This window comes from Microcaecilia unicolor, unplaced genomic scaffold (genome assembly GCF_901765095.1).
Source record: "Microcaecilia unicolor unplaced genomic scaffold, aMicUni1.1, whole genome shotgun sequence".
Taxonomy (NCBI): Eukaryota; Metazoa; Chordata; class Amphibia; order Gymnophiona; family Siphonopidae; genus Microcaecilia; species Microcaecilia unicolor.
In genome coordinates this window covers 228,186-252,609 of record NW_021963013.1, presented here as the reverse complement: position 1 = coordinate 252,609, position 24,424 = coordinate 228,186, and the positions used below count along the sequence as shown (strand labels likewise).

The following is a 24,424-nucleotide window of genomic DNA, read 5'->3' as shown; positions in this document are numbered from 1 at the left end:
ATAGGCCTCACGTTCACTCACAGCCAAAGGATAGAGGCGGGACATAGCCCTAGCCACTTTAAGGCTCGCTTCTGGGACATCCCATTGAGCCGAAATTAAGGTGTGCATGGCATCATGCACGTGGAAGGTTCTAGGCGGGCGCTTAGTCCCCAGCATAATGGCAGAGCCAACAGGGGCTGAGGGAGAGACGTCCTCCGGAGAGGATATCTTCAAAGTGTCCATGGCCTGTAACAACAGGTTGGGCAAATCCTCCGGGCGAAAAAGCCGCGCTGCAGAGGGGTCATCCGCTCCATCCGAGCGGGGATCCGTCTCCACCAAGGAATCCGCAAAGGACCGTTGGGAGACCTCAGACACGCTGCCCTCATCTACATCGGAGGAGACAAATTCCTCCAAGGCCTGGGAATCAACCCGAGGGCGTTTACCTCTGGGAACCTCAACCTCTGTACCAGAGGAGGGAGCGGGGGCAGCGTTGTGCATGAGGAAGGCCCGATGCAGCAGCAAAACAAACTCGGGGGAGAAACCCCCCAGACTGTGCACCTCCGCAGCCTGGGCAACAGCCCTAGGCGCGCTCTCAACCGGCGCTCGCAATAGCGGGGGAGAGACATGCTGCGCATCCAAAATGGCGTCCGGCGCGAAACTCCGCGAAGGAGCCGCGCGGGAAGAACGGCTCTTAACTTTAACCGCTTCTGTGCCGTCGCCCAAATTAAGGGCGTTCATGGCATTAATGTCTCCAACCTCAAGGGCGGCCCAAGAAGAAGCCGTCCGAGCCGCGTGGCCGGCCAAGATGGCGGAGGCGAGGAGCGGGGGATGGGCGTTTATGGCGGGAAAAACCGCCACGCCGGAGGAAGGACCGGGACATGCATCGGTCGCGAAACTGTCACCCACCAAGGGCGAATCCGGCTTGAAGACCCCCGCATCCCCTCTAGAAGCGCTCGAGCGACCCGGGGAGCGACCCTGTGCGCCCTCGCCCTCCGACGCCATGAGCCACGAGGAGAAGAATCGGGGAACCCCCCGCCCGCTATAAAAAGGTAAAATTACCTGCTGTCCGCTCCGAGTTGTAACGACCTGGTGTCTCAGTGAGTAGCTGCAATAGACGCTTAAATAAACGTCGAAATAAACGCCTTTAAGGCCGTTCAAAATTTTTTTTTTTTTTTTTTTTTTTAACGGAGCCAGCGGGAGGGGGGAGAAAAGGAGGGACCTGGCACCACCAGGTTTGCACTTGCTCAAAAGAGCCCTCAACCCCAGGCACTCAACAAAACCTAAAAATTAGGCTTGGAGGCCTAGCCAGAGCTGCTGCTGTGTGTGACCACCACCTGCTGAGATAGAGAACATACTGGGGAGTTTCCGGCAGCACATGACCACATATAGGGAGGCAAAAGTTTGCTCTCTATCTCCACCTGCTGGTAGATGGACACAACCCACCAGTCTATGGATTGATCAGCTTGATGATATGGAAAAGCTCAATACATTTTATGCTGCTTATCCCAGAAATAAGCAGTGGATTTTCCCCAAGTCAATTTAATAATGGTCTATGCACTTTTCCTTTAGGCAGCCGTCCAGACCCTTTTTAAAGCCCGCTAAGCTAACTGCCTTTACCATATTCCAGAGTTTAATTACATGTTACGTGAAGAAAATGTTTCTCCGATTTGTATTAAATTTACTACTTTGTAGCTTCATTGCATGTCCCCTAGTCCTAGTTGTCAGCAATCGTATTTTTAGAAAGAGTAAACAAATGATTCACGTCTACCCGTTCCACTCCACTCATTATTTTATAGACCTCTATCATATATCCCCGCACCCATCTCTTCTCCAAGCTGAAGAGCCCTAGATGCACCATGGACTGATACAAAGGCATTAAAACGTCCTCACTTTTGTTTTCTATTCCTTTCTTAATAATATCTAACATTCTATTTGCTTTCTTAGCCGCCGCAACACACTAAGCAGAGGATTTCAACATATCATCAACAACGACGCCGAGATCCCTTTCTTGGTCGGTGACTCCTAACATGGAACCTTGCATTACGAAGCTATAGTCCGGATTCCTCTTTCCCACATACATCACTTTGCATTTGCTCACATTAAACATCATCTGTCATTTAGACTCCCAGTCTCGTAAGATCCTCTTGTAATTTTTCACAATCTTCTCATGATTTAACAACTTTGAATAACTTTGTGTCGTCAGCAAATTTAATTACCTCACTAGTTACTCCCATCTCTAGATCATTTATAAATATATTAAAAAGCAGCGGTCCCAGCACAGACCCCTGAGAAACCCCATTATCTACCCTTCTCCATTGAGAATACTGACCATTTAACCCTACTCTCTGTTTTGTATCTTTTAAGCAGTTTTTAATCCACAATAGGACACTACCTCCTATCCCATGACTCTCCAATTTCTTCTAGAGACTTTCAGAAGGTACTTTGTCAAACGCCTTTTGAAAATCCAGATACACAATATCAACTGGCTCGCCTTTATCCACATGTTTGTAAGAAATGTAATAGATTGGTGACGCAAGATTTACCTTCACTAAATCCATGTTTGCTTTGTATGGCTTGGTATGACTAGAAGCTTGCCTGGTATGTACCAGGGACGAAGCATTTTATGTAGTGTCCCCTTGGCTTTGGAATGGGTTCTTTTTTTTTTATTTTTAGAAGTCTTTATTGAACATTGTTAATTCTGAACATAGCGTACCTAACACATTCTCAATACAAATTTGCACATAGCAATGTGCCAATTACATAACAAAGAATACACAGTAGAGTTTGCCGTGCATAATCAAATACAGAATATACTTCAACTTTTAAATTATGATTTGTAAATGACCTCCCATTCCCTGCCTATCGCCCTCCCCTCTCTCCCCCTCCGACTCCACCCCCCCCAAAGCCCTCCCCTTTCCCTTTCCCCCAGTGCTTTCTCTGGTCCTCCACACTCATAAACTACATTCTCTCTCTTTTTCTAGTTAACTGCATTTACAAAGAACTGCCATATTGAGTGCCATTGACCTGTCCGATGTTTTCGTGTTGCTATGAGCCTTTCCATTTCACACACATATTTTAATTTGTTTTGCCATCTTGTAATTGAGGGGACTGTTCTTTGTTTCCAATGCAACGCTACTGTCACTCTGGCCACTGCTGTCACCTGTCTCAGCAATTGCTGTTGACAAGATGTCAGTCCTCTCACCGGTGCAGAGAAAAGAAACACCTCAGGGACCCAAGGTATCAAGCATCCCAATCACCCCTGGAGTCTATCTTGCACTGCCTTCCAGAATGCCTTAACTTTAAGACAACGCCACCATATATGCCCCATGGTTCCCCTTAGGCCGCATCCCCGCCAACATAGCCCCGTTGTCATCGGGTATATTCGCTGGAGTCGATCCGGGGTAAGGTACCACCTATATAATACCTTTACTGCATTTTCTTTGAGCGGTACATGTATAGACACCCGCCACCCTTTTTTCTATACTCTCCCATTCTACTTCCTCTATGGTCCTTCCCAACTCCTTTTCCCACGCCCGCCTGTGACTACTATGTCCTGGAGCCTGTGCGCCGACACATCTATATATTCTCCCAATGAGCCCTCGGGATCCAGTTAATGGAATGGGTTCTTAAAACAGATTTGGTTGTCTGAGAGCTCTTCTTTATTCAGGAAACTCCTGAAGATTTAGTTAGTGAGTTCTCAGAAGATCTGAATTTCTTAAGAAGCTGCAAGTCATTACCTGACTGGCTACAAAAATCTGAATCAATTTTTTTTTTGTTTTTTGTTACATTTGTACCTCGCGCTTTCCCACTCATGGCAGGATCAATGTGGCTTACATATACAGGTATTTATTTGCAGAAGTCTCAACAGTTTCACTGCTTGAGCACCAAGACCTGAGTAATGGTTCTAAAACGAGACTGATCCTGGCCAGTCAGATCAGGCACAGTTTTAGAAATTTTTTAACAACCTGCTTCAAATGTAAGACTTAAGTCAAACGCTAGCCCTAAGTTTCTAACATTGAATTTTAGCTGATATGCAATAGTATCCATCTTCGTAGGACATCCAAAGTAGGAAAACACAATGGACCCCAACCACAAAACTTCATTTTTATTTTATTAGTGAATAACCACAGAGAAACAGCAGCTATACACACATTCAGAATTTCAATAGCAGGGTCTCAAAAAAAAACTGCTTCAGAAGTCAGGGCATATTAATTGTTTATGATCTAGTGAACGGTCACAGAGCAGGCAAAAAAAAATAGGAGAAAGGGAAGAAAACATGGGCAAATTTAAAAAGTAGTTTTATATTGTATATGCCCCTGCATTAGAATGATTAAACTCCTGTAGGCTCTCTGGTTTGGCATTAAACCTCCTTGAATACTGCAGACCACACAACATTATTACCAATCAACTAGGTACTGCAAATCAGCTGTTTATAATTGAGAGCTCACAGAAAAACCAAGAGAAAGGGAGAAGCTGGAAGGAAGATGTCTACTACAGATCAGGGACTTGGAAGCACTGAGAAATAAACCACTGTCAAGACAATATCCTCATCTACACTCAACCAAATCACTGGCAAAACCCACAGAGCCAGTAGGCACAAAAGATGTTTACTGAAAAACACCAGTACGAGAGAAAATTCTAGTATTGTCTGAAAACGCAATCAAAAGACAGAAGTTATCACTGGCAGAAAACAGCCCTTCCCAATGCAAATAAACCAAATAAGAGTTGATCTCCAACAATGATTCAAGATGCTGGGCTTCCTCATCTGAGGTGAAATCATATTAAACACTTATATAACCCCTACACAGACTTTTGTGGATGGGTTCCCTTTTATTTTTTTTTCCAATTTAACCGTCACCCTCCTTCTACACTCCTCACTTTTTCTCCCCTTCTTTGCCCCATGTAATCTTATGTTGTAGATCACTGTTACAGCTTTCTAGCTCTGTGTCAGCTCATGGGAAGCCAGCTCTTTCAGACCTACACAGGCGGGTGCAACCATGCCTCTCCTTGCAGGCCCTTTCAAGTGTGACATCGGATTATTCTTAGTATTTATTTACCGCCTTTTTGAAAGAATTCACTCAAGGCGATGTACAGTAATGTGTTCCTTCTTCCGGCTCATGCAAGTGTGGAGTTAAAGGCCTTAGAGATAAGGGCAAGGGTATTCGGCACTCTGGGCTCTTTGACAATGCAATGTAGGGACATGATTTTGCAAAAAGTAAAAATCTAGATGAAAAAAAATCATGTTATAATTACTTGATTCTTTTGTTATTTGGAAGAATTGGAAAGGTGTTGTTTTCAGAACTTACTTGAGAATGAAAGAAACCAAATGAAAAATAAATCCCTGAGGTTGTTGAATAAGCGAACCGATGGCCTCCAGCAGATTGGTGTTTTGCCATTTAAGGAGCTTAAGTCAATGTGACAAAGTCTATCACCTTCATATACTTTTGTCAGTCATATGAAGATTTTGAGCTAACATGGCTTGATAAGCTTTTGGTTACCACTTAGTTAGATTTTGGAGTTTTCACAAAAAGATTTGCTCCGTGTCGCGCCTCACGCGCTCGCCGCGCTCTCGAGGACCTTGGCATACCTTCAGGCTTCTTCCCCGGGAGCGCGGGGTTTGTGAGTCCTTAAGGCAAAATCACCTTCCAGGTAGAAAAGAGAAAAGACTGGACCGGAACTCCGGACTGGAGTTGTACACCGGAACCCTCGGAACTGGAACGCACCGGACGGGTGCGCACTGGAGTGGGGCCCACTGGCCTGGACACGCTGGAGTGGCCCACTGGACTGGAACATACAAGAGTGAAACCCGCTGGGCTGGAACACACACTGGAGCGGAACACACAGAACTGGAACCCCCTGGACCTAGTCTTCACCTACACTTGACTGCCTACCCCCTCGGGTTGGGCCTTCAGGTTCTGGCAGCCGGTAGGACTTACAGGAGCAGCAGGAATGAAGATCCAGGGGTGCCCCCGGGCACCTAGGCGAAGGCAAGGCAGCCAAGCAGGAACTATCCGGGTTCTGGCAGTCAGCAGGAATCAACACAATGACTAGTAAGCTGGACCCAGGCTCATAGGGACCCTGTACCCGGGCAACCCAGTCATACACAGGAACATACACAGAGCAAACTCAGGAGACTTGGAAGGCTATACACCAGCTAACAGCTAAGCTGTGCCCCAGCTAACAAGTCATGCCCTGGACCCAAACGCAGAAGACTAGCAAGGCTTGACACAGGCTACAAGCCAGCGGGGCCTAAGCTGGCTAGTCTACACTAAGAACAAACACAGTCTTGGAATCGTGGCTAGCAAGGGCGGCTAGGCTCACTCTAGGAACAAACACAATCTTGGAATAGTGGCTAGCAAGGCGGCTAGTCTAACACTAGAAACAAACACAGACTTGGAAAGGGCTAGCAGGACGGCTAGCTGACACGAGGAACAAACATGGTCTTGGAAATAGCTTAGCAGGACGGCTAGCTGACACGAGGAACAAACATAGTCTTGGAAATAGCTAACCGGACAGCTAGCTGGCATGGGGAACAATCACGGGGAACTAGCAGAGCTATGCACAGGCAACAAGCCAGACGGTGCCTAAGCTAACTAGTCAAACCTTGGAAACAAACATAGAGAACTAGTGGAGCTAAGCACAGGCAACCAGCCAGACGGTGCCTAAGCTAACTAGTCAAACCTTGGAAACAAACATAGAGAACTAGTGGAGCTAAGCACAGGCAACCAGCCAGACGGTGCCTAAGCTAACTAGTCAAACCTTGGAAACAAACATAGAGAACTAGTGGAGCTAAGCACAGGCAACCAGCCAGACGGTGCCTAAGCTAACTAGTCCTACCTTGGAAACAAACATAGAGAACTAGTAGAGCTATGCACAGGCAACAAGCCAGACGGTGCCTTAGCTAACTAGTCATACCTTGGAAACAAACACAGAGAACTAGAAGAGCTAGGCACAGGCAACAAGCCAGACGGTGCCTAAGCTATCTAGTCAAACAAACATAAAACACTAGCAAAGCTATACACAGGCTATAAGCTACACGGTGCCTAAGCTAGCTAGTCAAACAAACATAGAACACTAGCAAAGCTATACACAGGCTATAAGCTACACGGTGCCTAAGCTAGCTAGTCAAACAAACATAGAACACTAGCAAAGCTATACACAGGCTATAAGCTACACGGTGCCTAAGCTAGCTAGTCAAACAAACATAGAACACTAGCAAAGCTATACACAGGCTATAAGCTACACGGTGCCTAAGCTAGCTAGTCAAACAAACATAGAACACTCACACAGAGCAAACACTGACACCGGGTACAGCACTCTATACTCCAGGACCTTTGCATGAGATTAGATGAGGTGAGTAGAGGTTAGATACAAAGGCAAAGGCTCTAGTCTTCAGGTGACTAATAAAGCCCATCAACACCAGAGCCACAGGTGCAGCAATCACCTTGCAACCAAACAGAGGCTTGACACTCAGAGCAGGCATCCCATAGAAAGTAACAGCGGGAGCCATCTTGGATACTGGCAGAGACGAAGAGGCGGCAGCCATCTTGGATACTGGCAGAGACGAAGAGGCGGCAGCCATCTTGGATACTGGCAGAGACGAAGAGGCGGCAGCCATCTTGGAAGAGGCATAGCCCACACAGGTGAGGTTCAGTAGGGCAATCAGCACACAGAGCCAGAGAGAACCTAAGACAGACACAGACACAGAGACAAGCAGAAGCCAGCACAGACACTGACTCCCAGAAACAGGGTAAGTCTGAAGGGTGGCACGGCCACCAACGGGACAGTATCCCTTCCTCAAGACCCCCCTCTCGGTCTCCCGGAGGTGGTCGGGTATCCAGGGGTAACTATGATGAAACTTCCTGATAGGTCTCAAAAGCCAGACATAGATCACTGGGCTGGAAGTCACAAGGAAGATCAAAACTGGCAAACAAAAATAGAACTTGGGACCAGGAAGCTCCTTCGAGTCACCATGGGGCAACCTCAGGAACATGGATACATCAAAAGGAACACAATTCAAAAGTAACCCTCCCCTGAGGGAACCCACAATGTCCTGACCCTCTTGGCAAATCCATGAAATGACAGGAACAGGACTGGAGTCACTACCCCAGCTGACATCAGAAGCTGGGCTGAGGCTCAAGGTGGCATTCCCATCTTGGCAGGAGCTAGAAGTCTGAACAGAAATGAATCTGAACCTAGCACCTGGGTTGGCCTCAACCCCTTGACTGGAACTGAATTCAGGAGCCTGACTGGAACGAGAACTCAACAGAAAGTCAGCCTCCTGACGGACACTGGACCTTAGGACGACCTCAACATCTTGGTCGGACTTGGAACTAGACACGGACTCAGCCTCCTGGCTGGAACTAGAACTCGGAACAGGCTTAGCATCTTGGTTAGAACTGGAACTTGGAAGAGATTCAGCTGCAGGGCTGGACGCCCCTCTCTGGCCGGACTGGGACGTCTCTCTAACCTTAGCTTCGGGCGGCCTCTGCCGAGCAGGGTTCAAGAGGAGACGGCCCTGGTATCCCCAGCGCATGCTAGCAGGCTGAAATGCTGAAAATGTGTTTCTCCGGGCTCCAAGCCGTTGAACACACCCTCTCTCAGCTATAGCCTCGGAGATCTTCTCCCAGGCTGAATCAACACAAGGTCTATCACAGTCCTCTGGGAACATCATCTCTTCCTCAATAGCAGACTCAATATCGTGGCTGACCTCTGCACTCGGTGCAGATTCAGCATCTTGACTGGAACTACAACTTGATCCAGACTCAGCATCTTGACTGGACTGGCAACTCGATCCAGACTCAGCATCTTGACTGGACTTGCAACTCGATCCAGGCTCAGCATCTTGACTGGACTTGCAACTCGGTCCAGGCTCAGCATCTTGACTGGACTTGCAACTCGAGACGCCCTCTGCCTCCTGGCAGGGACGGAACTTTAACTGAGGCTTGGCCGAACACACCCTTAGGGCAGGGATCGGCGGCTCAATCTGAAGCGCCCCTTGAACTGGGGTTCGGAGCTTGCTTGGAGGTGCCCTCAAGACTGGAAGCGGAGGTGCCACCTGTACCACCCTGAGGACTGGCACCAGAGACTTGGTTAGAAGCCCCCCTCGAACTGGACTCAGTGGCCTGACTGGACGGGTCACTTGAACAAGAACCGGAGACTTGACCCGAAGCGCCACTTGCACAGGAATCTGAGGCTCCATCGAAGGCTTCCCTCGGACTGGACTCGGAAGCTTCCAAGGACGTGCCACTTGAATGAAGACTGGAGGCTCGACCTGGAGCGCCATTTGCATAGAAATCTGAGGCTCCATCGAAGGCCTCCCTCGGACTGGACTCGGAGACTTCAAAGGGCGTGCCATTTGAAGAAGGACTGGAGGCTCGACCTGGAGCGCCACTTGTACAGGGACCTGAGGCTCCATCGAAAACCTTCCTTGGACTGGACTCGGAGACTTCAAAGGGCGTGCCATCTGAAGGAGGACTGGAGGCTCGACCTGGAGCGCCACTTGCACAGGAACCTGAGGCTCCATCGAATACCTTCCTTGGACTGGCCTCGGAGCCTTAAACTTCCTCGTTACTTGGACTGGAATGGGAGGTTCAGTATGAAGCATCCCCTGAACTGGACTCAGGCTCCTAGGTGGCGTCACTACTGGAACTGGAGTCAGAGACTTAGTCTGATGCCTCACTTGGCCTGACCTGTGAGGCTGCTGCAGAGCCTCGGGCGGAGGCATCCCACGGCGCCTTCTTTCGGCCCTAGCCTCAGGAGTATACCGCAGAGCTGGCCTCCCGCAAAGTTGGGAGCGGTAAAAGAAGAGCCTGGTGGAGGGATCCATAGCCGAAACGGGGTCTTCAACAGACCGTCGCTCTGAAACACGCTCTCTCTCCAGGGCTGCCTCAGGAGTATCTTCCAGGGCTGGATCAGACAACAGTTTTACCCGGTATTCCTGGAGAGTCATCATCATATCCAAACTAGAAACTGGGTTGTCAAGGTCATCGTAAGAATCCGGAGTTACTCTACCAGGGTACCACCGGCTACTCGGCCTCGGTGGTTGAAAGGACCCGGGCGGAGAACATTCCCGGCGGCTTCTCTCGATCTCCGACTCCGGAGTATTCCGCAGAGCAGGGTCTTCCCGAAGTCTGAGGCGGTACTCACGGAGCGTGATGGCAGAATTCATGTCCGAAACTGGGTCATAGTGGCCAAAAACTGGGTGATAGTGGCCCAGACTCCGGTAGATACGCCTTTTCTCCGCTGCTGCTTCAGGCGTATCCGTAAAGGCTGGATTCGACAGAAGTTCCTCTCGGTATTCCTCCAGGCTTAAATCGGGATCCAAAGTAGAAACTGGACTGTCTTGGGAATCAAAGAAATTTTCAGAAGTTCCCCCCGGGTTGTCCGTGGGGCATGAACTTATGGGCATGAAGCCCACCTGGACTGATGATCTCGCCGAACTCATGGCCTTTGTATTCTGTCGCGCCTCACGCGCTCGCCGCGCTCTCGAGGACCTTGGCATACCTTCAGGCTTCTTCCCCGGGAGCGCGGGGTTTGTGAGTCCTTAAGGCAAAATCACCTTCCAGGTAGAAAAGAGAAAAGACTGGACCGGAACTCCGGACTGGAGTTGTACACCGGAACCCTCGGAACTGGAACGCACCGGACGGGTGCGCACTGGAGTGGGGCCCACTGGCCTGGACACGCTGGAGTGGCCCCACTGGACTGGAACATACAAGAGTGAAACCCGCTGGGCTGGAACACACACTGGAGCGGAACACACAGAACTGGAACCCCCTGGACCTAGTCTTCACCTACACTTGACTGCCTACCCCCTCGGGTTGGGCCTTCAGGTTCTGGCAGCCGGTAGGACTTACAGGAGCAGCAGGAATGAAGATCCAGGGGTGCCCCCGGGCACCTAGGCGAAGGCAAGGCAGCCAAGCAGGAACTATCCGGGTTCTGGCAGTCAGCAGGAATCAACACAATGACTAGTAAGCTGGACCCAGGCTCATAGGGACCCTGTACCCGGGCAACCCAGTCATACACAGGAACATACACAGAGCAAACTCAGGAGACTTGGAAGGCTATACACCAGCTAACAGCTAAGCTGTGCCCCAGCTAACAAGTCATGCCCTGGACCCAAACGCAGAAGACTAGCAAGGCTTGACACAGGCTACAAGCCAGCGGGGCCTAAGCTGGCTAGTCTACACTAAGAACAAACACAGTCTTGGAATCGTGGCTAGCAAGGGCGGCTAGGCTCACTCTAGGAACAAACACAATCTTGGAATAGTGGCTAGCAAGGCGGCTAGTCTAACACTAGAAACAAACACAGACTTGGAAAGGGCTAGCAGGACGGCTAGCTGACACGAGGAACAAACATGGTCTTGGAAATAGCTTAGCAGGACGGCTAGCTGACACGAGGAACAAACATAGTCTTGGAAATAGCTAACCGGACAGCTAGCTGGCATGGGGAACAATCACGGGGAACTAGCAGAGCTATGCACAGGCAACAAGCCAGACGGTGCCTAAGCTAACTAGTCAAACCTTGGAAACAAACATAGAGAACTAGTGGAGCTAAGCACAGGCAACCAGCCAGACGGTGCCTAAGCTAACTAGTCAAACCTTGGAAACAAACATAGAGAACTAGTGGAGCTAAGCACAGGCAACCAGCCAGACGGTGCCTAAGCTAACTAGTCCTACCTTGGAAACAAACATAGAGAACTAGTAGAGCTATGCACAGGCAACAAGCCAGACGGTGCCTTAGCTAACTAGTCATACCTTGGAAACAAACACAGAGAACTAGAAGAGCTAGGCACAGGCAACAAGCCAGACGGTGCCTAAGCTATCTAGTCAAACAAACATAAAACACTAGCAAAGCTATACACAGGCTATAAGCTACACGGTGCCTAAGCTAGCTAGTCAAACAAACATAGAACACTAGCAAAGCTATACACAGGCTATAAGCTACACGGTGCCTAAGCTAGCTAGTCAAACAAACATAGAACACTAGCAAAGCTATACACAGGCTATAAGCTACACGGTGCCTAAGCTAGCTAGTCAAACAAACATAGAACACTCACACAGAGCAAACACTGACACCGGGTACAGCACTCTATACTCCAGGACCTTTGCATGAGATTAGATGAGGTGAGTAGAGGTTAGATACAAAGGCTCTAGTCTTCAGGTGACTAATAAAGCCCATCAACACCAGAGCCACAGGTGCAGCAATCACCTTGCAACCAAACAGAGGCTTGACACTCAGAGCAGGCATCCCATAGAAAGTAACAGCGGGAGCCATCTTGGATACTGGCAGAGACGAAGAGGCGGCAGCCATCTTGGATACTGGCAGAGACGAAGAGGCGGCAGCCATCTTGGATACTGGCAGAGACGAAGAGGCGGCAGCCATCTTGGAAGAGGCATAGCCCACACAGGTGAGGTTCAGTAGGGCAATCAGCACACAGAGCCAGAGAGAACCTAAGACAGACACAGACACAGAGACAAGCAGAAGCCAGCACAGACACTGACTCCCAGAAACAGGGTAAGTCTGAAGGGTGGCACGGCCACCAACGGGACACTCCGTATTCATTTTAAACTTTTCAAAGAAAGTTTTAGTGTGAGCCTGTATAACGGAGGTCTGTTTAAGACCAACAACAGATTAGTCTGCACAGGTACTTATATAGACTGTTCAAGTTCACTTAATATTCACTGAGTGGCCTAGTGGTTAGTGCAGTGGACTTTGATCCTGGGGAACTAAGTTCGATTCCCACTGCAGCTCCTTGTGACTCTGGGCAAGTCACTTAACCCTCCCACTGCCCCTGGTACAAAATAAGTACCTGAATAGAAGTAAACCGCTTTGAATGTAGTTGCAAAAAAACCTCAGAAAGGCAGTATATCAAGTCCCATTTCCCTTTCCCTTCCCTATTTATTAGATAACTAGTAAAAAAAAGCCCCGTTTCTGATGCAAATGAAACGGGGGCTAGCAAGGTTTTCTTCAGTGTGCATGTGGGAGTGTCCCTGCCCTCTGCCCTGTCTCCCTCCCCCCTCCCCCTCCCCCTCCGAGTCCAGTCCTTCAGTGTTACGTTTCCTGCTGTGCTGTGTTTGTATTACCCAGAGAGTGAGGGCGTCTCTCTCCCCTCCCCCCTCTGAGTCCTTCACTGTTACAGAGAGAGGGATTTCGTGCTGTGCTGTTTTCCTTCACTCATGGGGAAACCGGATATCTCTGGCGCTTCACACTTCCGGCTGGAGGCTTCATAGAACGTTGGGGTTGCCTTTTATATATATAGAAGATGGTGTTACATTTTTTTTTTCAAGTGGATATATATGGGAATTTGACTCTAGCAGTAACGTAGCCAGACAGCCAATTTAGAATGGGCCCACAATAAAGTTGGGTGGACCAAAAATGTCATGTCTGCGCCCCCCAAATAAAGTCCGCCTCCCCTCCCCCCCCCCCCCCCCCCCCCCAAAGTAAATGAAATACCTGTGCTGGCAGGGATCCCCAAGCAAAACAGCAAAAGTAGAGGCTGACAAATGCGCAAACCAATAGGGAGATAATCTCAAAAAACAGTTTATTCAGAATATTCATATCAATATCAAGGACCCGACACGGTCTGTGTTTCGGTGCCAAAGCGCCTGCCTCAGGGGTCACAATCAACTTTCTACAAAAAAACAGGACAAATTAAAAACATAATATTAAGAGATTTCAAATAAAATATATCCGCCTTAATAAAATATGTAGCCAAACATATACGGACATTCATAATGGTATTGCAAATTTGTAAATGTATACTGATAAATTATGTAAAAAAATGTTAATATATTATAATTATGTGAGCAGATATTGTGGACAGAGAAACACCAAACAATGAAAAGTGATAACTATCAAATAAATGAACTGATAAATGAAAGGCATAGGTCAGGCTGATGAAACATCAACATATCTACATATATATTTATCCTGATCTAATAGTAAAAAATACATTCATACAACTTGAACAAGTAAAATACTTCAAGCCCCATCAGTCGAAAACGTCCTTCCCACCAAACAAGTTTACTTCTTAGGTGGCCACCCTCACTGTCCCTAAGCCGCTGCTGCCAGACGCCGCCCTCCGTATATGCTCAGTTTCATGCATGCATGAAAACTGAGCGTGTGCACGATGGAGGGGTCTGCGGCTTGGGGACCATGTTGGCGGCCCAAGATGTAAGTTTGTTTGGCGGGGGAGGTCTTCAGCTGGCTGAGCTTGGAGATCCTCGCCAGCCATTCTAAGGGAGATGAAAATTTGGGTGGGCCTGAGCTCAAATTGGGTGGGCCCTGACCCACCCAGGTCCACCCGTGGATACGCCAATGGCTAGGTGAACCTTCAGCCTTATATATCCCAAATTAACATTCAAGTCCATTGGCCATCTGTGAAATTCTGACAAATCAACAATCATTATGAACCCACCACCACCTCTACCAGAATAATCCTATTAGAAAAAATATAATTGGACATCCTTTTAATTCTTTCCAACACATAGAAGGGACCGATGTTTGCCTATCTGCAGGCACAAGTAGTCTAAAAAAAAAAGGGATCTAAATTCACCCTATAGCAGCTACCCCTTTTCCCCATATGTAAAACCGCCCCATTTACATAATCAAAACCAAAAGCTCAAATTAGCCATGGATGAGAAGGGGCTATAAATCCTGTGACTAATAAGCTGCTGATTATAAGCTTCAGACTTTTCTTCTTTAATCTGGAACTGGGTCAGTATTTGAGACTTTGTTTTTAAATACCTATAATTTTGCAGTTCAAATGCTTTGTTTGCAAAACAAATTCTATGCCACAAAAATGCCTGTTTGCTGAATTTCAGTCTTTGCACCTTGTCATTTAACCACTGCTATCCTAGGCATACACGTACAGGAGACAAAATGTGAAATATATATTGGTAATTGCAAAACTAGAAGAGCAGGTTCCCCATGAGGTAATCAATGTAAAAGAAACTGCAGAGGCCAATGTTCCTTCTAAGGACTGAGTTAATATGAGTAAAAACTTTTCTTCACAAGCCAAAATTTCCATCACATTACCCTGTGAGCACTTCTTACAGATACAAACAGAGACATCTACTTATGGGCATGCACGAGTGTGTGAGCGAATGCACACACACATACATAAACACTTGCAGAGTGGTTGGAAAGAATTCCATGAGCCATGCTCTGCATGCTTTCCTGACTTGTTCACCTGTAGTTTAACTATATCTTTAGAGTTACTCTGAATTTTACTCAGTTACTGGATGTTTAGCGCAGCTTAGAGGGAACATTAGGAGCATTTTTGAACACAGCAGAGAAGGAGTCCTTCATTGTCTACCAGCTGCCTCTCCTAGTACCTCTCTTTATACAATCCAGACAATTATGTACCAAAAAGAAAATATGCCAAATCTCAATGCAAACTTGACATTTGCCCTACCAGCCTAATAAGAGCCGCACCCAAACAATTCAAAAAAGACCTCACGAACCAAGTAAACTATAAACTCCTAAATGGTCTCTTCCCCACGGAAAATAGAAACATCCTACTCACTCCGCTGCCAAAAGATGCTAAGAAAAGCACAATGGACCTAACCACTACTGACCAGTCGCTTCTATCCCACTCACAACAAAATTGATGGAAGGCATAGTGACGAAACAACCCACGGAATACTCAAACACTCAATTCTACATGAGTCTCAATCAGGATTTCGATCAAATCATAGCACTGAAACTGTACTAGTGTCTGCAATGAACTCATTCAAAAAAACAATCGCAACCGGCAAGAACATACTCATAATACAATTCGACATGTCTAGTGCCTTCGACATGGTGGATCATGGAATATTATTACACCTATTAGAATACTTCGGAATCGGAGGCCCAGTTCTCAAATGGTTTGAAGGATTCCTCACCACCAGATCCTACCAAGTAACAACGAATACTGACAGATCACCACCTTGGATACCGGAATGTGGAGTTCCTCAAGGATCCCCCCTTTCACCAACTATTTTCAACCTAATGATGATACCATTAGCCAAACTCCTAGCCAATCAAAACCTTAACCCCTACATATATGCTGATGACGTTACGATCTATATCCCGTTCAAAAGTGACTTAAACAAAATAACCAACGGGATTAACCAAAGCTTCCAGATCATGTACTCTTGGGCGGACTCATGCCAGTTAAACCTTAACGCAGAAAAAACTCAATGTCTAGTTCTCACTTCTCAATACAACACAAACAACTACCCCACTATAACCACACCATACTGCACACTTCCTATCTCAGAAAATCCGAAAATTCTTGGAGTCACCATTGATTGAAACCTCACACTCGATACCCACGTGAAGAATACAACAACAAAAAAATGTTCCAATCGATGTGGAAACTCAAAAGAATAAAACCTTTTTTCACAAGAAACATCTTCCGCACCCTAGTACAGTCATTAGTAATAAGCCACTTGGACAACTGTAACGCTTTGTACACAGGCTGTAAAGAGCAGACCATTAAAAAACTCCAAACAGCCCAGAACACCACAGCCAGACTCTCATATTTAGGTTTTCCAAAAATGCGAAGCCCCTAAGAGAGAAACTGCACTGGCTCCCACTCTATGTGTTAAACCTAGTGGACTTACCGCCCAGAAACGTCAAAAGATCGGCCCGCAAATTCCTCAATCTGAACTTCCCCAGCTGTAAAGGAATGAAATACAAACAGGCTTATGCTACTACGTTTGCGTACAAAAGCACACAGTTTTGGAACGCATTACCCATGGCCCTGAAAACCATGAATAACCTAACCAGCTTTCGCAAAGCTTTGAAAACACATCAACATAGCCTACAAAAGTCATCCTCAATGAAACAAATCATTCCTTAAACCACCCAAGTACACCAAAAAAAACACCTCTCACACGACCTTACCTAACACCTTTCCATCTAAATCCTCTTATACCTCAGCTTATGATCGACTGTATTTAAATCATCTACTATATAAATATGCCCGATTGCAGATCGACTTACTACTAAACAAAACAATAAGATCTGCTGTCAGAGAAAATGACTACTTATGGCCAAAGGTTGCAACACAATAGCGGAAAAAGCCTCAAAAAGCTTCTAGGTCTTGAATTGACCTAAAGAAGCTACATCGGGTCAAAGGACCCTGCTTTCATCATAGGCATAAAAAACCGCTACTGCTTCACTATTTGAATATTATCAATTTTACTTAATTTTATTAATTGTGTTCAACTTATAATAATCTGTATGTTAAATAAACACCACACTTATCTTTGCGGTGGGTGCTTCATAACAATGGATAGCGTGAAAATGCTGAATTCTTCCCTCTCCACCAGTGCGGGGCCACATAAACATCTATGCACGCCCAACGCGCTCCAAAATGGAGTTACCGCCTGACTACCACGTGGCTCTTGTGGTAATTTCATTTTTGGAGTGTGTCCTTTACGCGCAACCAAAAAATAATTTTTATTATCGGACGCGCACAGGTCATTACCACCCGGTTACCGCATGAGACTTCACCACTAGGTCAATGGCTGGCGATAAGGTCATAGACCCAAAATGGACGCGCGGCAATTTTCATTTTGCCAAACGTCCGTTTTCAGCAAAAAGTTTAAAAAGGCCTTTTTTACAGGCGCGCTGAAAAATGGATTGGAACGTGTCCAAAACCCGTGCCTACACTTCCGCAAGCCATTTTTCAGCACACCTTAGTAAAAGGAACCCTTGGTTCCCAGTCAGCCCTAGTTCCCCAGTCCAGCATCTTTCTACTGGCCTTGTGAACAGTATTGTTCAGCAACACTGTAACAGAAATCATGAGGTTACTGGCAACCATATTAATGTTTTTGGTAGGTTGTCAGATAGCCAGTAGGCTTCAGCTCTGCTAATCTTTAGTTTACTGTTCAGTTGCCAAACGTTAGGTACAGTTAATACAAGTACACTGCTCTTATGGTTCTGTTCCCTAAATGTTAGTCAAATATGTATTAAAATTAGTGCAATAAAGATATCATCTTAGTCAATATTCTATTTATTTATTAACCTTTAATAACATGGCTACCGTATTACTTTATCCTAAACGAAAAATAAAATTATTTTCCTACCTTTATCTGGCCATTTACTTTTCTGAGTTGATCCCAGTCTCTGGTTTCTGCTTTACTCCATCTTCTCTTAACTCTTTAACCAACACTTTCCAACCATTTGTCATTTTTCTCTCTCCTCCTTTCCTTTCAGCTTTCTTCAATTTAATTTTCTGCCTTTCTGTTCATTCTTACTAGCCAGCCTTCAATTTTCCTCTATTACTGTGTCTACCTACAGCTTTCCATCTTTTCACTTCACCCCAGCTCTCATATTCTACTTCCTCATATTCCCCAGTCTTTCACTAACTCCGTCCTCTTCCCCTATTCCATTATTCACCTGCCCTCTTGCTGTCCCCTCCCCCAATCCATCCAGCATCTGCCCTCTGGTTATCCCCTTCTTCCATCCAGTATCTGCCCTCCTGCTCTCTCCCACTTCTATCCAGCATGTATCCCCTTCTCCTCCTCTCCTTTCATTCAGCATCAGCCTTCTGACTCTCCTCCCTTCTATGCAGCACCTATTCTCTTGCTCTACCCTACTTCCATACAGCATCTGCCCTCTTGTTTCCTCCTTCTTTCTGCCCCTTCCATCAGTATTTCCCTCCTCTCTCTGTCTCAATTCCCCATACCCCGACACCCCCCTCTGTGTCCCTATCCTTCCCCATGTCAAACATCTCTCACTCTCTCCCTTTCCTTCCTCCTGCCCTTCTCCCCAAAATTCAGCAAATGTCCCTCTCTCTCCACCCCCACCCACCCCTATGCAGATCCATATCTCTCCCTCTTCCTCCATCCCACACAGATCCTGGCATCATTTCCTTTCTCCTTCCTGCCCCAGTTCTAGTATATTTCCCTCTTCCCCTGCAGATCCCGCCACCATTTAGCTCTCCCCTCCCCCTCACGTTATAGTATCTCTCACTCGCTTCACTCCTCCCCACTTGATCCAGTATCTCTCCCTCTTCTTTATTTATTTTAATTGTTACAATTGTATGCCACATTTTCTCACCTATTTGTAGGCTCAATGTGGCTTACATAGTACTGGAGAGGCCTTTGAAGGCTCCGGTGTGAACAAATACAGGGTGACGTCAGACGCACACAGAGAAACTTGCAGAGAGGATGATTGAGGAAGCAACGCGAAGGGCACAACAGCACTTCGGCTATCGGGGGTTTGGGTCCCCCATCAGCACAGGTAGTCCACAACGGCGGCGGGGGGCGGTTTTCGGCGGGCCGGGGGGGGGGGGTCGACAGGTTCGTGGAGGGGGGAGGTCGAAGGGGGCCGTAGCGCGGGGGTGACAGATTATTCCGAGGCAGGGGCCTACTCCTCCCCTTGCCTTGGAATCAGCTGTCATGACGTCAGTGCATGTCTGCATAGCAGACCACCTCCAGGAAGCCACGGTCCCAAGCACAGAACGTTGGAGGTGAGAATTATTATATAGGATTACAATTAAAGGTGGTCTGGGATTTGGAACAGTTATTCCAAGTCCCAGACCACCAACAGTTACTGGATCATCGTCATGGATGTTGTGATCCTACTCAGGAGGAATGGACACATTTATCTGCACTGATGGCACAAGCTTAGAGGCTAGATTGTATTTTTTCAAATATTTCTCTTTCAGTTCTTTTCATTACAGCTGGTGAACAGTTGGATATTCCAGGTTTGAGGGGGGGAGGGAGGGGTTTTACACTTGCTCTACATTGTGTTACTTTTATTATGTTTCATACTGAACACTTTTTAAATAAAAATGGAAAGTTAAAAAAAATTCCAAAATCGGACAACAAAATCTGAATCTAAAATGGCGAGCATACTTTTCTTTAACATTTTAGATTTCATTTGGTTCATATGCTATGAACCAGTAAAAGCATTATGATATAAACACAGCAACCTAAAATCACACCAAAGCCTCAGCATTTTGGGGTCCTTTTATTAAGCTGCAGTAGCAAATGGCCTTAGCGCACCTAATGGGAGTCATTTCTGCACACTAAGGGGCCCTTTTATGAAAGCGAAGTAGGCCTAATGCGGGCCTACCACGTGCTAAAAAAGGCACTACTGCGAGATGTGCTGTGTCCTGCAGTAGTTTTCCGCACTGGAAAGTATTTTTTATTTTCCAGCGTGGGAGGCATGCCTGCGCTAATTGGGTAGCACAGCCAGGCACATTATCGCATGCTACCTGGTTAAGCACAGGAGCCCTTACCGTCTCTTAAAAAGGACCTCAAGGCTATTTTTACCACAGCTGTAAACAGAAAAAATGGATTTTCTATTTATTTTGTTAATTGCCATGTACTAATGTTCACAATTCCCTAATAGAACTAACGTTGCCATTAGTATGCAGCCATTTTTTTTTAATTACCGCAGAAGCACTTATCTTGAAGGAGGCTGGAGCTCTCATGTTAGCATAAAGAACTCTTTAAAGCTTACATCTCATTAAGCTCAAATTTTTTTCAGGCAATACAGCTGGGGTGTGATCTCACCCTTTTAGCCTTCAATCTCATTCATTAGGAAGATAAATCTCACTTTTTGGGAGGGACCACCCTTGGCATCTCTGGAGGATGGGTGGGGAAGAGCGCAAAGGGTATACTGAAGGAGCAAGAAACTGGACACACATAGGGAAGAAGAACAGAGGTGTGGTATGGAAAGGAATACAGTGGGATGAAAAGCGAGAGTGAAAACGTTAGAAGGAAATAGAAAAAAATCTTTAGGAGTGAATGGGCAGGTAGAAAACAGTGAGGTGTGAAAGAAAATAAGGAGAACAACTAAAATTGAAAGTGAAATTAAACAGAAAAACTGAAATTAGTAAAAGAGAATTAAAGTTCACACAAAAAGGTTGTATGTTTTTTTTTTTAAATAAATGATTGACAATTCCAAGATCTATAAAAATAATTGTTCTGGCATCATTTCTATAGCGCAGCCGTATGTAGCGCTGTACAATGACCATAAACGAGACAGTTCCTCCTCAACAGTGCTTACAATCTTCTAATCAAGGCAAAGAGGTCAAATAAGGGATAAAGGAAATTACTTAAGATGAGAATAATAAAAGGTCATCTTAAATGTGTGCTGCTTTATGCACATATACTACCGAGTTACTGAACAATTTCAAATGCAGTGGTTATTCCCTATAAGGTCACTTGGAACTTTTTTCAACCTGCTTGTTCTCCCCATCTACCCCCAAGAAACTGGTGGTAACCTTGGCTGTTGTTGCAGGAATGTGCTTGTGGCTGTATTGCTAGAGGGGGTGGAGGGGGAGGCTGAGACGTGGAGTAGGCTAAGCTATTGTCTTCCAGAAATTAATGGAGCGCTACTTGTGAGGGAACGTACAGCATGTATACATTGGAGTGCAAGGATGAAGGCCAGTTTTGGGGAAGGTAGCCGTAATGTTGCCTTACTGCAGTACTACAAGGTGAAGGTGTGTTGACTGCGGGGAGGGTGCAGTCAGAATCCAAAACAGAAGAGAGCGCGCGCGGCGGCAGCGGCTCTCACCTCTCAGCGCGTGATGCATTCCCCCGATGCCGCTGTACAGCTCCAACACGCGCAAGCAGCGCTCCATTGTACACGGGCCCCTCTTACTTCAAGTCGCTCGCGGGCTGTGCACATATCACATCCGCACGGCCACAACACCGTCCAGAGCACATCAGTTCCGCCCGTGCTACGAAAGTGTCGCTACCACCTGATCCCAGCAGCTCCCGCAAGGGAGGAGGCGGGGTGCTTTCCTTTAGTTTTGTCTACTACCTACGCTAGTAATTCAGTAAACCTGCTTTAAAATGTGTCCTTTATACTTGCGTGAGCTGTAGTGTATAGGTCTAAAGCAAGGGTTCTCAACCTAGTCCTCAAGACACACCCAACTAGTCAAATTTTCAGGATATCTATAATGAATAGGCATGAATGATATCTGTAAACAATAGAGAGCGTGCACGCAAATCTCTCTTATGCCTATTCATTACTGGTATCCCGACCCGAAACTCTCTTACACATATATTCGTTGTTGGTATCCTGAAAACCTGATTGGCTGGGTGTGTCGAGGACTGGGTTGAGAACCCTTGGTCTAATGCAAGGTTATTGCATCAACTGCCTGTGTTCTGCTGTGCAGCCAATGGGAGCTGCAGCCAGTCTCAAAACAGAGGAAATTCAAAGTATGCCTTCTAGTTTACTCCTTGAAACAGGGATATAGATAGACAAATGGACCAATCTACCCATTAGTTGTTTCTTTTCACTTTGTTAATTTGGAAGTACTTTTTACTAGGCTACCTACAAATGAGCAAGGGAAAATAGACTGCAAATAAATAAAATCCAAATTTCAGGCATTCCACACAAGAAAGTATATGATATGAAATGACCATTTGTTCAGCAACTGTTACAAGAAGTGATGTAAAAAAATTGTTTATTTATTTGTTACATTTCTATCCCACATTTTCCCACCTATTTGCAGGCTCAATGTGGCTTACATAGTACCGTAAAGGCATTCGCCAATTCCAGTATGAACAAATATAGTAATGTGGTAGAATAAGGTTCAAAGGTTTGTTAGAGGTTTGAGAATTTATAAAAGCTCTGCAGAAGCTCACCGATTTTAAGTACAAGCATTCTAGAAAACCAAACAGTGGCTATAAAAAATGATTAACAAATGAGTGTATGGGCTATCCCATCACAGAGAAAGGGCAGAAGATGACAGCAGCATGGGGAAATCTCACAGTAGAACAAAGACCAAGGACGAATCATGAGAAGAAACATAGCATCAGAGTGGATATGAGTAACAAAACAGAGTTCATCAAAAACAGTAAGTATTACAAAATTGATTACGTAAATGTGGGGTAAAACTAGCACTACTGCAAACCAGTAATAACAGCTCAAAGCCAGTAAAACATGGTTAAATGTTTGTTATATGCACATGAAGAAATGAGGACTTTACAGTTCAAGGGCAGTCCAGTGCTGTGGAGCAGTTAGCCCATCAAAGAGAGAAAAGTATCCAGAGGGAAAAGAGAAAATAATATTTTATAAAATAAGTAAAATGCTTTAAAGGCAAAGCAGTTGGGATTGGGAATCATAGTTTGACAAAGTTATGATACTGTTTTAAGGAAGAGGCTTCTGGGTAATTTTGTCTCAGAAAGACTAGATCTGAGGATCCAGATATGGCTCATCAGAATGTAGTTTTCTGCACTGCAAGAGAAACACAGACCTCCATGAGATTGCAAGGGGAACCAGTGGCTCAGCTGAATAGAGCCTAGATCAGGGGTAGGCAACTCCGGTCCTCGAGAGCCACAGGCAGGTCAGGTTTTCAGGATATCCACAATGAATATGCAGGAGATAGATTTGCAAGCACTGCCTCCATGGTATGCAAATCTATCTCATGCATATTCATTGTGGATATCCTGAAAACCTGACCTGCCTGCGGCTCTCAAGGACCAGAATTGCCTACCCCTGGCCTAGATAAACCAAAAGCCACTACTTAGTTGGAGATATCTGTGTATTGCCTTCCTTTTTATATTTACAAGATGTTTCCCAAGAGACATTCTCAATATGGCTCACCCCATGCAACTGGATACACTAATTTATCTTAAAGGACCTATGTCTTCTCTATGTTTCTCATCTTTCTAAAGATGAAAACTGATCTAAATGCTGGCACCCAAATTAGACATGCTGAGGAAATATTCTGTAAGAATGCACATAACTTTTGGAATGCACCAACACGCCCGTGCCCCTCCCATGGCCATGCCGTCTTTTGAGTTAGGCATCATGCCTTATAGAATAGTGTGCAGCCAGATGTGCGAACAGATCTTAATTGGTGCCAATTCACATCAATAATTGGTTGTTAGCACCCATTACGTTAATTGGCTCATTAGCCAATTAATTTGTACACGCATCTTGGGAGCCACAAATGTTAGCATACAAATCTAGGTGATATTTATAGGTTCTGGGGAATAGAGTTTAAGCCAGCCCTTATATAAGATGCTTGTTGTGTTCTGTAGAAGGCCTTGGTGTTACAGGGAATGGAATTGTGTTGCTGCCTGGGAAGGCATAGGCCGCTTGGCGGCCAGACAACCCCGGGTTTCACCTGCGCTGACCGCCGTTCCCCAGAGGTTGAGCCCCTAGGTGCGGCGGCCGGCAGAACTTTCGAGACGGAGCAGGAAGCGGGGTGGTGAACGTAACGGCCAGACTGGCAGCAGGCAAGATAGTGATCCAGGTATAGGCAAAGTCAATAGGCAAACAACAGGCAAGAGAGTAATCCAGGCACAGACAAAGTCAATAGGCAGGCAGCAGGTCAAGAGAGTAATCCAGGTACGGGCAAAGTCAGTAGGCAGGCAGCAGGTCAAGAGAGTAATCCAGGTACAGGCAAAGTCAGTAGGCAGGCAGCAGGTCAAGAGAGTAATCCAGGTACGGGCAAAGTCAGTAGGCAGGCAGCAG

General features: G+C 46.2%; 1 protein-coding gene across 2 annotated transcripts in view; it reads right to left on the bottom strand.

Annotated features, from left to right (window-relative positions):
- Positions 1–21,626, bottom strand: part of LOC115458734 (tRNA (cytosine(38)-C(5))-methyltransferase-like) — a 144,393-nt gene extending 122,767 nt beyond the window's left edge. The window contains exon 1 of one of the 2 annotated variants that reach the window (XM_030188558.1): positions 21,509–21,626. In XM_030188558.1, coding sequence (XP_030044418.1) covers positions 21,509–21,575 — 67 coding nt within the window. In that variant the 5' untranslated portion in view covers positions 21,576–21,626. The remainder of the gene's footprint in view (positions 1–21,508) is intronic. The other variant, XM_030188560.1, reaches the window with a different exon arrangement.
- Positions 21,627–24,424: the final 2,798 nt, after the last annotated feature.